This window comes from Trichosurus vulpecula, chromosome 2 (assembly GCF_011100635.1).
Source record: "Trichosurus vulpecula isolate mTriVul1 chromosome 2, mTriVul1.pri, whole genome shotgun sequence".
Lineage (NCBI taxonomy): Eukaryota > Metazoa > Chordata > Mammalia > Diprotodontia > Phalangeridae > Trichosurus > Trichosurus vulpecula.
The window spans coordinates 450,829,806-450,845,747 of NC_050574.1; the positions used below are offsets into that span (position 1 = coordinate 450,829,806).

A 15,942-nucleotide genomic window follows, 5' to 3' on the forward strand; every position below is an offset into this window, starting at 1 on the left:
ACAGCCAAATAACAATAATAATAGAGAAATATTTCTAAAAAGTGTGTAAGTTTGGGGTGCAAAAGAAAAAAGAAGGATGCCAGGGAAATGATGGTACATTGTATGGATTGAAAATACACAAATCTACATGTCTGTCAGATATGTCAGTCGATATACGATTGTCCCACAGTCTCCCCAAAGTTCTTTCATTTGGAGTTTCTTAGCTATAAACCTCAGTCTCAAAAGCACTAATTTATGAATTGACTTCTGGGAAACAAGGCACTGTAGCTATCTTAACTATCAATAAGCACTTTTGCCTCTGCAGGACCACTTCCACTCCTGCCTGCCTTCTGTGTTTCTTCTCAAGCAGATTTTCTGTTTCTTAGACAAATGTCCTTTTCCTGCCCCTTTTGGTAAATAACATGTGCACATAAGAATAGGGCAGTATCTTACAGTAGGAGGCTCACATCCTCAATTCCTTGCTGTATCTCACCCCAAATATTCAATCTGTTGTCAAGGCTTTGCAACATCTCTCTAATATGCCCCCTTCTGTCTCCTGATACTTGCCACCGCTCTAGTAGTGGCATTGTCTGGGCTATTGCTATAACCTGCTGATGGGTCCACCTTAAGTCTCTCCGCACTCCAATCCATCCTCCATTCCGTCACTAAAGTGATTTTCCTAAAGCACCATTCTAACCATGTCACCTCCCTACTCTGTAAATTCCAATGGCTCCCAATTGCCTCCAGGATAAACTACAAAATCTTCTGTTTGGCATTCAAAGCCCTTCCCAAATAAGACCTCTCCTACCTTTGCAGTCTTCTTACACCTTATTCTCCACCACATACTCTTCAGTCCAATGACACTGGCCTCCTTGCTGTTCCATGAACAAGACACCCCATCTCTGGGCTCTGGGCATTTCCTCAGACTGTTCCCATGCCTGGAATATTTTCCATCCTCACCTTCACCTGCTGGCTTCCATGATTTCCTTTGAGTCCCGACTAAAATTTCATCTTCCACAAAAAGACTTTCCCAACCTTAATTCTTAATTCTAGGGTCTTTCCACTGTTAATTACTGTATTTCACCGCATAATTATCTGATTTTTTTTCAGTCCAAAAACCGGTTTATAACCTTTCATCACGTAATTGTTGTATGGTATAACTCTATTCGTCATGTCACTTAAAAGATAAACAGAGAAGCAATATATTCACCAATGGCATGTGGATTTTAATAGGGGTGAACAAACTTAATACTGTTCTTTAAGGTTTTTGGTGTTTTTTTTTTTAAGGTGAGAACTGTAACTATGTCTAGGTATGTAGAGCTCATGTTTTAGAAGGCACTTCTAGAAGAGGAGCTATTGAAGAGTTGTGAGCAATGATTATATCACTTGAATTAGTACATAGCCCTAGGTCACCGTGAAGGATAATCTTCATTTACAGGTGGAAATGTGCTCAACTACAAATCAGTCTTGGTAAGATACAAATGATGAGAGTGGTCAATGTAGGAGGGGTTGTGGAAACATCAGCCCATTAGTGCTTCCTTGGCAGAGCAGTACAACCATTTTGGAAAGCAATTTGGAATTATGTAAATGAGGTGACTAAAATGTCCAGTTGACTCAGAGGTTCCATCACTATTCTTGTGTCCCAAAAAGGCCATTGATAAAAGGAAACATTTATAGCAACACTTTTTGTTAGATAAAAGAATTGGAAACAAAGTAGTTGCTCATTAAATTGGAGATGACTAAATAATTTGTTGTACTTGAATACAATCGAATATTATTGTGCAGTAAAAAACGATGAAAGTAATGAATACAGAGAAGCATTGAAAGAGCTACATGAACAGATGCAGAATGAAGTAAGTAGAGCCAAGAAAACAATATCCATCATGACTACAACAATGTAGAAGGAAAGAAAAACCCCCAAAAAATGAATGTCGTGAAAGGATAAGCATAGCTAGAAAGAAGAGGCACAAGAAGGCCCCCTTAATACACAAGTCTGACACATGGCAAATATTTTCAGATGCTTTTGATACATTGATTAGTTATGGAGATTTTTTTGTTCCTTTTTCTTTTTTTAATCTTTAAAAAATACTGTTCGATATATAGGATGCCTCTCTGAAAAGGAGAGGGAGAAAATTATGGTGATATAAAGAACAAAAGACATCAAAAAAACTTATTTTTAAAGATCAATCTTGTTATTTTTCAATCACATCTCATAAATGCAGATGAGCAATAGCCACATGAACAGTCCAATTTTAAGGACATGTTGTTGGAGCTGTTCCTTTATAATAGCTAGGTAAGCCTAGAGGATCCCAGGTGTTCCCATGAGTAAACAACCACCAAGATAGTATGATTTGAAAGCTATCCTATGGTTCATCTCCCCAGAAAGACATCTCCACTGATGTGCCATAGTAGCTGAAATTCTCACCATTAGAGTCACTCCTTAAATCAACACTGCCTCCTGAACCAGAAATCTCCTGTCAAAACACTCCATGTTTTGGGGAAGAGGTGACCCATTAACCTATTATCACATCTGAGGAATGCTAAATTTAGATGGGGAGGTTACATGGAAAGGTTTGGAACAAATTTGTGCCAGAGAGGGCTGGCAGCCCAGGACGGGTCATCACAATTGGGTCCTGGGTACCCAAGGGATAGCATAAAAGAAGGAAATGCCAATTAATAGAGGATGCTATTACAATCAGGCAGGCAAGGTACTAGAATTAGAAAGTGAGCTCCTTGAGATGAAGGACATGTTTTTGCCTTTCTTCCTATCTCCAGTGCTTAGCTTAATGCCTGGCACCTCGTCAGAATAAGCATTTATTAAGTGCCCACTATCCATCAGGCACTGCGCTAAACGCGGAGGATTCAAAGAAAAACAAAAGACTGTCCCCGCTCTCAAGACGCTCACAGTCTAATAGGGGAGACGACACATAAGCAATTAAATACAAATAAGGTATAGATAGGATACATCGGAGATGATCAACAGAAGGAAAGTCTTAGCATTAAGGAGAGTGGGGAGGAATCAGAAAAAGCTTCCTGTAGAAGGTGGGATTTTAGTTGGGACTTGAAGAAAGCCAGAGAAGCCAGGAGGCAGAGGGAAGAAAGGAAGGAATTCTAGGCTTAGGGGCCAGCCTGTGTAAATGCCCCGAAAAGGGTGGTGGAGTACTGTGTGTGAGGAGTAGCAGGACTGACTGACCGACTGGGAAGTGGAGCCTTGGTGAAGGGACAGCAAGAGAGCCCACTGAGATCCCCCGGCTGAGCAGCCACAAAGTTTAGAGCCGCTCTGATGAGCCTAGTTACCTCCTAGGTGACTTTTCCTGTGTGTCAGGATCTGTGTTCCACAGAAGAACAATTCTGGGGGGTAGTAATTGTCTCTGCTTTAGTCCCCTGCCACAGGCAACTTTGAGGTGAGTGGATGAGAGGGCATTACTAGGGAATCAGCTCTTGCTGTTTCTGACCTCGAGGAATAGATTCATCCCCAATTGAATTTTTTGGTGTTATCTGTTACCAAACTTCAAGCTGCTCCTGGCATCACTCGGTATACACAGTAAAGGGGGACAACCTGTATGCACAAGCACCCTGGGAAGGCCATCCAGGAACACCAGGCCCTCATCAATGCATTACTTCATAGTGAAGAGGGCTAATCTGGCTTTGTCTCTACGCCTATTTAAACACAATCGGCTCTGCAATCCCGGTGAAGGAGAAAAGGGAGACTGGATAGAGAAAAAAAAATAGAAGTCTCTAAATCAGGGCTTCTTAACCTAGGAGTCCATGGATTTTTTTTTAAAGTGCTTTCATAACCGTATCTCAATATAAACCCTTTCTTTTGTAATTCTTTATATTTTTTGTTATATATATAGAACCATTATTCTAAGAAAGGGTCCGTGGGCTTCACTAGACTGACAAAGGTATCCATGATTTCCCTCCCCCCCCCCCCAAATAAATTAAGGACCCCTGTTCTAAATAAATCTTGTGGTGCCTGGATTCACAGCCACTTCCTCTGGATACTGTTCTACTTTGTCTTTGTACAGTCCAATCTTGGATTAGACTGGAACTGCTCCCCTTGAAACTAAATTCTCAAAACTCACCAAATCCTCTACACTTCTCTTTAGAATCCCCACGAATATTACCAAAACAGGTCAATCAGAATATACAACTTTGTCTTACTATTTAATTTTGTGAATTTTTTTCCCAGTGAAAAACTCAGACGTGCATGAAAATTGAATGGGCAAGGGTACAGAATCATTTACAAGTTGCCATTTATATGTTTGCCTCACCTACAAAAAATTGTTGTGGTATGCTCAAATCTCGATAAATGCGTTTTTGTTTCACACTGTCTCTCAGTCATAAGTCTGTGGACCTAAACCCCTCGAGGGAGGGAGAAAAATATGTTGACTCTTCCTGTATGATGGAGCCTGCGTTTGGAGATTTGATTAAGCTGAACTACATGTAAGATTGCTTGTAAATAAATAATTAGATAATAATTAAACAATAAGTGATTGTAAAGCACTTAGAAAGTAAAAGTGTTTATAAATACTAATAAGTAATAATAGCAATAATTTCTTCATGACTACACAGCTGCTGATGTTGATAAGTACAATTTATTCCAGCTAAGGGCAATTTTAATTTATGCAAAAATGTTGCTGTCATAACTGTTTTGCTCAAGCAGAATAGAATGAAATGTTGTACTTAAGCTTTTTTATTATGTTATTTAAGCTAGTTTTAATTTATTTAGGTGAAAACATTTCTTTTCTAGCACCATTTTAGTTCCTGAGGTCTAGGAATGTATTTATGTTCATTTTTATGTTATTAATAAATTAGATTTATTAATACAGCAGAACATTAAAATAAGACTAAGTGACTAACTCAATAGAAAGAAAATTGAGAGTCTTAATGATCATGCCTCATTCTATCCTCCTCTATTCTCTGATAAAGGGGTGATCCTATTCCTTAACAAGGCCAGCTCTTCTACATGCATTTTTTATCTCTTCTCCTCTGATTTCCTCAAGCAGATTGCCCTCATAATTATCTCTCCCTTCACTCTAATCTCCTAATTTTTATCATCTGTTGGTCCCTTCCCTGAGCTTAAAAGAAACCCAAATAATTTAAATTTTTTAATTAGCAAAAATCCTCTATCTCTCCTTCCTATCCCACCCCACCCCATTAAAAAAGAAAAAAAAATCCTTATTACAAATATATAGTCAACTAAAACAAATTCCCAAATCATTCATAGTAAAAAATATCTATGTCTCCATCTGCTCCCTGAATCTATCACTTCTCTGTCACCAAGTGGGTCATATCCTCTAGAATCATACTTAGTCATTATATTAATCAAGTTTTTAAGTCTTTCAAGTTACTTGTCTTTATGATATTTTTGTCATTATTGTTTTAATTGTTCTGCTTCTGCTTACCTTGCTCTACATCAGTTCAGACAAATCTTCCCAGGTTTCTCTGAAAACGTTTCCTTCATCATTTCTTACAGAAAAATAGTATTCCAACATGATCACATACCTTTATTTGTTCATCCGTTGCACTGTTGATGGGCACTCCCTTCGTGTCCACTTCTTTGCCACTAGAAAAAGAGCTATTAAAACTGTTCTTGTATTTATGGGTCCTTTTCCTCTTTTTTTTTTAATCTCTTTAGGATACAGATCTAGAAGTGGTAGCCTTGGGCCGAAGGGTATGCACAATCTAATAACATTTGGGACATAGTTCCAAGTGCTTTTCTGAACGGCTCCATCAACAGTGTGTTAATGTAGCTGTTTTTCTCACTGCTCTTCCAGCATTTGTCATTGTCCTTTTTTGGCAGCATTACCTATCTGAGAGATGTGAGGTAAAACCTTAGACTTGCTTTAATTTTCATTTCTCTAATTATTGGATCACCAGATTAGGGACATTTTTAGAGTATGGCTATTGATACTTTGGATTTTTTTCCTTCAAAAAATTCCTGCTCATACCATTTATTGATTGGGCAATGACTCTTATTCTTATAAATTTGAATCATTTCCTTATATGTCTCTGAAATGAAATCCTTATCAGAGAAATTTGCTGCAAAGATTTTCTTTTCCCAGTTACCTGTGTCTCCCTTATTTTTAGCTGCATTGGTCGGGTTTGTTAAAAACAAGCAAACAACAACTTTTTAATTTTATGTAATCAAAATTGTCCATTTTATCTTTTACGATCTCCTTCACTGATGATGAATTATTTCTCTATTCATAGGTCTAAAAGGTAATTTCTTCCTTGTCCTCATTTGTTTTGACATCACCATTTATGTCTAAGTACCCATTTAGAGCTTATCTTGGTATATGGTGTGAAATACTGGTCTTTGCCTAGTAGGAAAATCACTTTCAGCAGTTGAGTGGAAGACCCATTGGAGTCTAGTTAGAAGACCATTTCAATGGTCAAGATACTTGAAGTGGAGCCTAGTTAGAAGACCATTTCAACGGTCAAGGAGAGAGGTGAGGAGAGAGGACTCGAACTAGGGTTATGGCTATATATGAATGGAGAGAAGGAGACATAGATGATAGATGCTGTGAAGCTAAACATGACAAGATTTGGCCCTACTCTTCTGGGTGCTGAGGACATGATAGATTTGGGGTCAAAGGACCTGGATTTGAATCCCAAAACAACTACTTACCACTTATGTGAGCTTAGGCAAAGCATTTTATCTTTCTGAACCTCAGTTTCTTCATCTATAAAGTGAAAGGGTTGGGTTAGATGATCATTCAGATCCATTCCAACTCTAAATCTCACGATTCTCTGACTCCTCTCCTCACCTCTCTCAACCCCTCCTCTCCTTCCCTTACACTTTCTCTCTTGTAAATCTCATTCACGTCCACAGTAATACCTCCGTGGAGATGCCTCCCAAGTCTACATCTCTAGTCCTGACCTTTCTTCTGAGTTCCAGCACCTCAAACACAACAGATCCAAAACTGAATTTATTATCTATTTATCTTTAAGTCTGCTTTTTTCTTCTTACTTGATTATTTCTGTGGGTGGCTCCGCCATTCACCCAGTCTCCCAAGTTTGAAACCTCAGTGCTGTTTCTGATTCTTCTTTCTCCCTCATCCCTCATCTTTCACGTTTGATTAATTTCCAAATTCTGTTGATCTCATCTCTGCAATAGCTCATAAGTCCGTTCCCATCTCCTTCACCTCACGGTCTTCATGGCCACCCTGGGAAACCTCTGCCCTGGAGCAGAGGAAAGCTTCCTCTCTTCACCGATGATTCCTTCCCCATGGTCATTTTAGGAAGTTCCTCAACCATCCTTCACCTCACTGTCACCTCCGTCCTTTCTGGATCACACATCCTTCTCCTTACCTGCTGCATTATCCCTCTTCAGGTATCTTTCCTCTTCCCAGCACCCCCTATATGTGTTATCTCCCCATATGAGAATATAAACTCCTTGAGGTTAGGGACTGTTTGTTAAATGCTTTTATTTTTATTCCCAAAATGTAGAACAGTGTTTGGCACATAAGTAAACACTTAAGAAATGTGCTCTCTCTGTCTCTCTTTCTCTCTGTCTCTCTCTCCATATATGTATATATACATATATATGTATATGTATATATTAACATATATCCATTATTATCCATCTCTCTTCTATATGTGTATATGTATATTCCATCTTTCCATCTCTCTCTCTCTAAGAAAAAGTGTGAACTCCTCTGACTGGCATTCAAATTCTCCACAACCTGGTGCCTGTATCTTTCTATTTTTGTCTCATGAAGTACCTATCCACATGCTCCGTGCTGCTTATTAGACTACTGTCTGCCCTTGTATTCTGCCATCTCCTCCATGAATTTTTCCCTGATTTCCCTAATCAATGAAAACTCCTTTCTTGGACCTTCCAAGGCATTTTGTTTTGTGCATCTCTATTGTACTTCTCATGTAATATTGCATTTGTCTGCACATGTCTAGCTCCCTACCAGGGTGTAAGAAATCTCCCCCCGGTACCTAGCAAAGTGCTCTATATGTAGGAAGTGCTTACTAAATGTGTTGTTGAATACTGAGTTCAGATTCAGGGCTGTCACAGGACAGCAGTTTCTGTACAACTGAGCACATATCTGCACATCCCCAAGGTCAGTTTCTCCTTTCAGGAGGGGACATTCTGGTGTTTCTCCTGAGTTGCCTTGTGCATCTCAGCCAACAGTTTCTTCTTATCTATGTTGTACAGCTCTGCTTCTTTCACCCAGCCTGATGGTCCTTTGCCACCAAATTAAAAAAAGAGAGATACAAAAGCCCCAAGTTCTGCTGCTCTGTGCACGGGCCGCCCTGCCAATACAGCGCATACTTCCAATGGAGTGGTACTATGATGACAGTAGCCAACCAGAGAGCATCATGCAAATGAGACTACTGTATCCCATACCAGCTGCTTCAGTGCCGGCTCGTTGTTATAGTGATAAAGTGAGGCCTTGCCGCCTTGCGTCTCCGGGAAAGAAGGGGAAGGGAAAAAAAAAAACCAAACCACAAAACAACAAAACCCTTTAGTCCCTCCAGGGAAGGAAGAAAGAAGAAGGGGGGTGGGGGAAGTATGTGACAAAGAAAACATTTTCCGCTTGAAAGGAGAACAACAGAAGGGGTAGAGCTGCCGGGAGCATTCGCTGGCCATGCCAGTGCTCACCACTGATGCTGAGTCAGAAACAGGTATCCCAAAATCCCTTTCTAATGAGCTTCCCTCAGAAACCATGGAGGAAATAGAGCACACATGTCCTCAGCCTCGATTGGTAAGTAAAGACAAAGGATGCATATGTATATGCCTTTATATACATGTGTACATATATGTATATGAAAATATGTATATGCATTTTCTCTCTCTACATATAAATTTATATTCACAAAGGAATTCTTTATGGTGTCTCAGCTAGTGAGGAAAGCAATGCTTAGAGGATTTCATAAATGGAAATCCAGCTACAATCTAATGCTATCTAATACATCTCTACAGAGAGGATTTTAGCTTATAAGGAACTATTGTATTGGCTCCGTGAGAAACAGACTGCTTTGAATAAACTGTGTGTCTGTGTTAAGTAGGAAGGGATGGTGTTACCCTTATGTGGGGTATTCACTTCTGAAGAGAAAAGGATACCGTGTAATTTTGAAATGACATTTCCTTTATTTATCTTGGGGAAATCCCTCGTTAAATTCTGAATTGGAGTAAAGGTATCTATCCCTGTTTGTGTGCTTAATGCTAATTTGGGAAAACAAAAACGACGTAGAGGCAAAACTTCTATATTCATCTCAAAAAAGAAAACAGCTTCTCAGAGCTGCATTCTAAATGGTATGACCGTCACACCTGGATCTTAAATGAGTTGTAAGAGATTTCCAGAGTACACTGGCGAGGTTTCACTTCAGGTAGTTGGAACCGGGGGAAGCTATATTTGGAGAAGGGATGCATTAATTTAACAATGAAGGCATAGAAATAGTATGTTCTAAGATAGCAGCCCCCCAGAACGGAGGGGGCATTTTTTTATCTATGTTCTCCTGAAATTGGTCAACTACTCTACTGCTGTTTGGGATCCCTACCTTGGTTCATTCTGCTTGACCCCTAGAGTGAAGCCTTACTAATTGGAAAATACTGAAAGATATGGCTAACTTTCTGTTGTCTGAAGTCCTGTAAAACTTTGGGTGGCCTTGTGTTTCTTCTCTTCCTACTAAACAATGGAAGAAGCACCATCACCTTTCTACGTTGGGAGTGAAGTACAAACACCGGATCATACACTTTAGAACTTGAATCTGGTTTATAGACCATCTTTGGTCCAACCTCCTCATTTTACAGATGAGAAAGCTGAGGCCCAGAAGGTATTGAATGTCTATGCTGAAGTTTTGAAATGTTTTCTAGAATTTTCGGAGGTGACATGCATAACACTTCCTAAATTAACAAATGTTCTTGGACTAAAAGTCTAGCCCCAAAGAGAATGAAGACTTCTTAATAAGATTCAAGGACAGGTTTAAAATAACTTTGTTATTTTAACAGGGAACAATGGAAAAATGTTGTATCTGTGTTCATTATTCTTTCCCCTTTTGGAGGCTTTTTCTTCTCCATGAGATTGCCATGTATTTTCTGAGGGTATCTTATTCTGAGTTGCCAACAAGGGATCACTGTCACTTCACCAAAACACTGTGGTTGTAATGAAGGACATGGATAGTGATGCTACATGGTCTCCATGCCAGCCAGCACAGACCCCATAAATGAAGGCGTATTGCTTGCTAAGGCATTAGATTGTAACGCATCTCCAATAGTTTAGAATTAGAAAACAGAAACAGACTCATGTTAGAAGTCGTGTATGTAATTAACTAGATTTTTAGAAAAAAATCTACACTGACGTTTAAATAACCCTCTATGATTACAGGATAATGGTGAAGAGACGATCATGGCAATACTTCAAGTGCGTGTCTATACTGTCTTTTCATCTACTTTTAAAAGAATTTCCTATGAAAAGGGAGGAAGGACCTTCCAAGTCAGAGAAACTTTTCATGTTGTTCATTATTTTGGTGTCTTGCTTCTCTTTCTTTTCCTTCCTTTGCCCACATTTAAGCTATTTTGCTACTCTCTAGTGTTTCTACCTGAAGGATAAGTGAGGGAAAGGAAAGAAAGTGAGATGCAACTTATTTTATTCCTTGGTGGCAGCTCTAATGGAAGACAAAGGTGGAGAAAGAAGTTGAATCTGTTGGCTAAAGTGATTACTTCCAGTAACCTATCTTTGGATTTCAATTTTCTAATATTACCGTGGCTAATCAAATAGGGGCCTATAGCCAACTGGAAAATCACTCTCAACTTCGGTATATTAGAAAGAGAAATTAATATGGATTATATTTCCAGATCTTGCAACCTAGAAAAGTTATTTTCCCTCTCTGGGCCTTAGTTTTCACATCTATAAAATGAAGAGGCTAGACCAGATGTTTTTTGAAATCCCATCCTTTATAAGAGCATTTTACTTGCCAGAGCAGAGCCACGGACTGAATGAACATGTTGTTAAGTCGTTTCAGTCCTGTCTAACTCTTTGTGACCCCTTTTGGGGTTTTCTTGGCAAAGATACTAGAATGGTTTGCCATTTCCTTCTCCAGCTCATTTTACAGATGAGGAAACTGAGGCAAAGAGGATTAAGTGACTTGCCCAGGGTCACACAGCTGGTAAGTGTCTGAGGGCAGATTTGATCTCAGGAAGATGAGTCTTCCTGACTTTAGGTCCAGCACTCTAATCTCTGCGCCACCCAGCCACCCCAAATGAGTATACCTATTCTTTATATTTAAACTTCAGGGTCCAAGTAGTATCATAGAATATAAAGCTAGAAGATAATTTAAAGATCATGTTACAATGTCAAAGGGATGATGTGGTGATCAGGGTTTGCTTAAGTTATTGCCCAGATGGGTTTCCTTCTCTATTCTGGAAAGTCGTACCCAAGGATCTATAATTCTCTTTTGCTAACTCTGAGCCCCCAGCCAAAGATGGGATTTCTGATAAAACACCTCAGTGTTATATTCATCTCTATCTCTACTCTGGAGATGCTTCTCCTCAATTGTCTCCTCCAAAATATATTTTCCTAAGTACACCCTGAGTAGCAAATACCAGAGGTTAATGCTAATTTAAAAAAAGTAAAATTGTAAAACAAAGATAAATAAACTCCCTTACCCACCATCCTCCATGCCCAGAGTAAAAAACTCCCAGAAGGGTACTCAAGGAGGAAAAAGAGATACCGGATTATTGCCCTGGGGTTCTATAGTCTGGCCAGAGGTAGAGGTGGAGGTGGGAGGGATTGTTCAGCAAAGTAGCCCTGTGGGCTCATGTTGAGATGCTTCTTTTCTGAATCATTCAATGGAATTATGTGTACTTCATAAAGAGATCACCTGATGTGGCCACATCTTTTGCATTTATCTTAAAATCTAATCATTGTTTCTGTTGTTAGGCCTTGGGATTTTAAGGACCACTCCTTTACATTTTACCCTAAATTAAAGATTTAGTAAAACAATTGGGATAAATTTGGGCGTAGTTGTCCATAATCCCAAATTCTGGAAAGCTCTCTAGTGGCTTGAGGTTTAAATTACATGCAATATGTATTACATACAGGTCATAGCAGTAATACATATCCATAAATGTAGATATGTACACTATTGAATGCAAAAACATTAATAGGTATATGTAATAACTGGCCACGAATAAACAACATGCAAATAGACAAATAGCAAAATTATGCAAGTCTACGTACGGTGCCCAAACATTCAGCTGGTACCGCATACATCAAAGAACACGTAAGGCATATCTTAGGCAAACAATAACACTGCCTTTTAGCTATATCTGTAACCACTTCTTCAGTTTCCCCTATAAAATCATGTTGGTCTAGTCACAGGTTGAATAGATCCGGGTCTCCTGTGATTTGTCAACCTCTCTGCCCCAGTGCTCGAATTAGTCAATGGTATAGTGTGGTGTGGTATCCTCATCCTTATCAGCACCTCAGTCTTCCATCCCTAAACTTGAACTTGCCGAGAGTCCGGGCTGTCCCTCCTTGTTACTGTGTTGTGTAGGCTGTCTGTGTCCCAAAAGTGTTTCTGTGGTTGAAATTCTGGGCTGGTGCTTTAGTTACATACAGCATATCAAATCTTCATCACTTGAAATGTCTAAGCCAGTGTCTGATTCAGAGAGTCTTTGGAAAAACTGTTGGTTGCTCGTCTCCTTGTGTTCAACTAACTCTCCTATAGGCAATAAACGGTTGCAGTGAACTGTCTTTATGTGTCTTTATGTGACCCCTACCAGGTTCTGCAGCTATTCTATAAATCAGCCAGTTTCAATCAATCAGTCAATAAACATTTACCAAGTGCCCAGTATATGCCAGGCACTGGGCTAGGCACTGGGAATACAAAAAAAAAGGGCAAAGGACAGTCCCTGCCATCAAGGAGCTCCCAATCTAAAGGGGGAGGCAACACGCAAACAAATAAATACAAAACAAGCTGTGTGCAGGATAAATAGAAAAGAATGAACAGAAGGAAGGCACTGGAATTAAGAGAGGGTGGGGAAGGCTTCCTGTAGAAGGTGGAATTTTAGTTGGGACTTAAAGGAAACCAGTGAAGGAGGTCAGTAGTTAGATTTGAGGAGGGAGGGCATTCCAGGCATGGGAGAAAGCGAAAGGGAATGTCCAGAGCCAAGAAAGGAAGGGTCTCATTCATGGAACAGCCAAAGGCCAGTGTTACTGTATCAAAAAGGACAGGTCAAGGAGTAAGGTGTAAGAAGACTGGAAAGCTAGAGGAGGGGCTAGGTTATGAAGAGCTTTGAATGCCAGAACATCTTGTATTTGATCCTGGAGGCAATAGGAAGCCACTGGAATTGTAGAGCAGGGAGGTGACGTGATCAGATCTGTACACTGGTGGTGACTGAATGGAGGAGACGTTATTGTGGGCAGATAGTTGAGGCAGGCAGACCCACCAGCCCGCAACTGATATTGTCCAGGTGTGAGGTGGTGAGGGATTGTCAGAGGAGAGAAGGGAGCGTGTTGGAGAAATGTTGGAAAAGTCTTAGTCTCTTTCTTCCCAGAGAGGCATGAAATAGCTTTCTACAAACTTGTGTGTTCCAAGAAAAAAAACTGCCTCCTTATTCAAAGTCTTGACCTCACAATTCAGGCTTCTGGATTTTGTCGCTTCTTTGTCAGTACTCTTCTGAACTGAAGGTATAGCGAGGTGGGTAAGTTTCTTTTAGCTTCTTCCTTAGCTGAGAGATGTATCGTCTATGAGTGTCTTCAGGCTCTCCATCTTCAGAGACATCGAAAACCACTTAAAAAGCTAGGGGAGGTTCTCACCAAAATATCCGCAAGTATGGCATAAAGCCTCTGGCATCCTTCCTGGCAGAAATGTGTGCGCGTGTGTGTGTGTGTGTGTGTGTGTGTGTGTGTGTGTGTGTACGAGGAATGACGTATGTTGACTCCGCTGAGATCTTAGTTCTGGTTTCAGGGTCCCCACTTCATCACTATGGAACTGAAACACTAAAGCTGTGGATCCCTTTTGAGGGTAATAAAAGTTCTGCACTTCTTGATGCCAGCCAAAGTTAACATCTTATTAAGTAGCGTGCTTTCAAAGTTTCTTAATCCGAATGGATCCTGGCAGGAAGTTCAGAGACACGAGACATATTTTCCCCACAATCCTTTACTGACTGTAGAAGCTTTCTGGCTCCTAGTTGGGTATACCCGTACACCCATTGTTAAACAATGAGTCTCAATCAGAATGTGGCTTATCAATCAATCCACAAGTATTTATTAAGCCCCTCCTATGTGCCAGACAATGTGTTAGGCACTTGGGATACACGTACAAGAATGATACTATTCCTACTCACAAAGAGCTTACATTCTAATGGGGGTTCAAGAATACATAAACACATATGTATGTATATATATATACACAGATATATACACACACACGTATAAATATATATGTATATGTACAGATGTTGTACAGATGTTTTTCAGTCAAGTCCAACTCTTCGTGACCCCATTTGGGGTTTTCTTCACAAAGATATTAGAGTGGTTTGCCATTTTCTTCTCCAGCTCATTTTACAATTGAGGAACCTGAGGCAAACAGGGTTAAGTGACTTGCCCAGAGTCACACAGTAAGTGTCTGAGTAGTAGCTAAGTAGTAAGTGTCTGAGGCCGGATTTGAACTCAGGTAGATAAGTATTCCTGACTTGGCACTGTAATCACTGTGCCACCTAGCTGCCCTGCAAACACACACACATGCGTACACACACATACACACACATATTCACTTTATATATATATATATAATATATATATATGCTATAGATAAGTGTATGCATACATACACATTGTGAATAAATAAGAATTTATACAAAAGCTTTAAATACAAAGTAGTTTGGGAGGGAAAGAACGAGCATTTGGGAGGGGGAATTGGGAAAGGCTTCCTGCGGAAAATGGTGCTTCCGCTGTGACTTAAAGGGTTCTTTGAAGTGAGGGAGGGAGAGAACACATTCTGGGTATCTGGGATGGCTAGCGCAAAGACAGAGATCAGAGATGGAGTGCTGTGTGCAATGACCAGAGAAAAGGTGGGTCTGGCCAAATAGCAGAGTGCAAGAAGGGAAGTCGTGTCTAGTGAGGATGGAAAGACAGTTTGGAGCCAAGGTGTACAGAGATTTAAAAGCTAGACGGAGAGGTTCCTGTTTTGTCCTGGAGGCATTAGGAAGCCAGAGCAGTTGATGGAGTAGGACAGTCACGTGGTCAGATACACACTAAGGGAAAATTACTTTGGCAGTAAATTGTGGGATGGACTGAAATTGGGAAAGACCAGTTAGGAGGCTGTTTCAATAATCTAGGTGAGAGATAATGAAAACTTAAACCAAGGCAGTAGATGTGTGAATGGGACAGCTAGGTACAGCAGTGCATATAGAGCACCAGGCCTGGAGTCAGAAGTGCAAAGTTCAAATCCAGCCTCAGACAAGTTACTTAACTCTCTCTGCCTCAGTTTCCTCATCTGTAAAATGAGCTAGAGAAGGAAATGGAAAACCACTCTAGTATCTTTGCCACGACAACTCCAGATGGGGTCACGAAGAGCTGGACACGACTGACATGACTGATCAACAACAACAAAGATGTGTGTGAACGTTGAGAAGGCATGAGGGAGACGTTAAAATAGAAATGGTAAGATCTGGCAACTATTTGGAAAGAGATAAAGGGAAGGGAATGAGCATGTATTAAGCACCTACTGTGTGCCAGGGGGTTTACAAATATTATTTTACAGTTGAAGAAACTGAGGCAGACAGAGGTTAAATGACTTACCCACGGTCACACAGCTATTAAGGGTCTGCATTTGGCTTCAAACTCAGGTCTTCCTGACTCCAGGCCCAGAGTTCTATCTATGTATCTATCTGTCCGTCTATCTATCTGTCTATCTGTCTGTCTGTCTGTCTCTGTCTATCTGTCTGTCTGTCAGTCGGTCAGTCTAGCTATCTGTCTATCTATTGTACCACCCAGC

General features: G+C 40.2%; 1 protein-coding gene across 1 annotated transcript in view; it reads left to right on the top strand.

Moving 5' to 3' along the window:
- The first annotated feature begins 8,365 nt into the window (after positions 1-8,365).
- PCYT1B (phosphate cytidylyltransferase 1, choline, beta) overlaps positions 8,366-15,942 on the top strand; it is a 102,162-nt gene continuing 94,585 nt past the window's right edge. Inside the window, exon 1 of the mRNA XM_036742731.1 lies at positions 8,366-8,702. Coding sequence (XP_036598626.1) covers positions 8,586-8,702 — 117 coding nt within the window. The 5' untranslated portion in view covers positions 8,366-8,585. The remainder of the gene's footprint in view (positions 8,703-15,942) is intronic.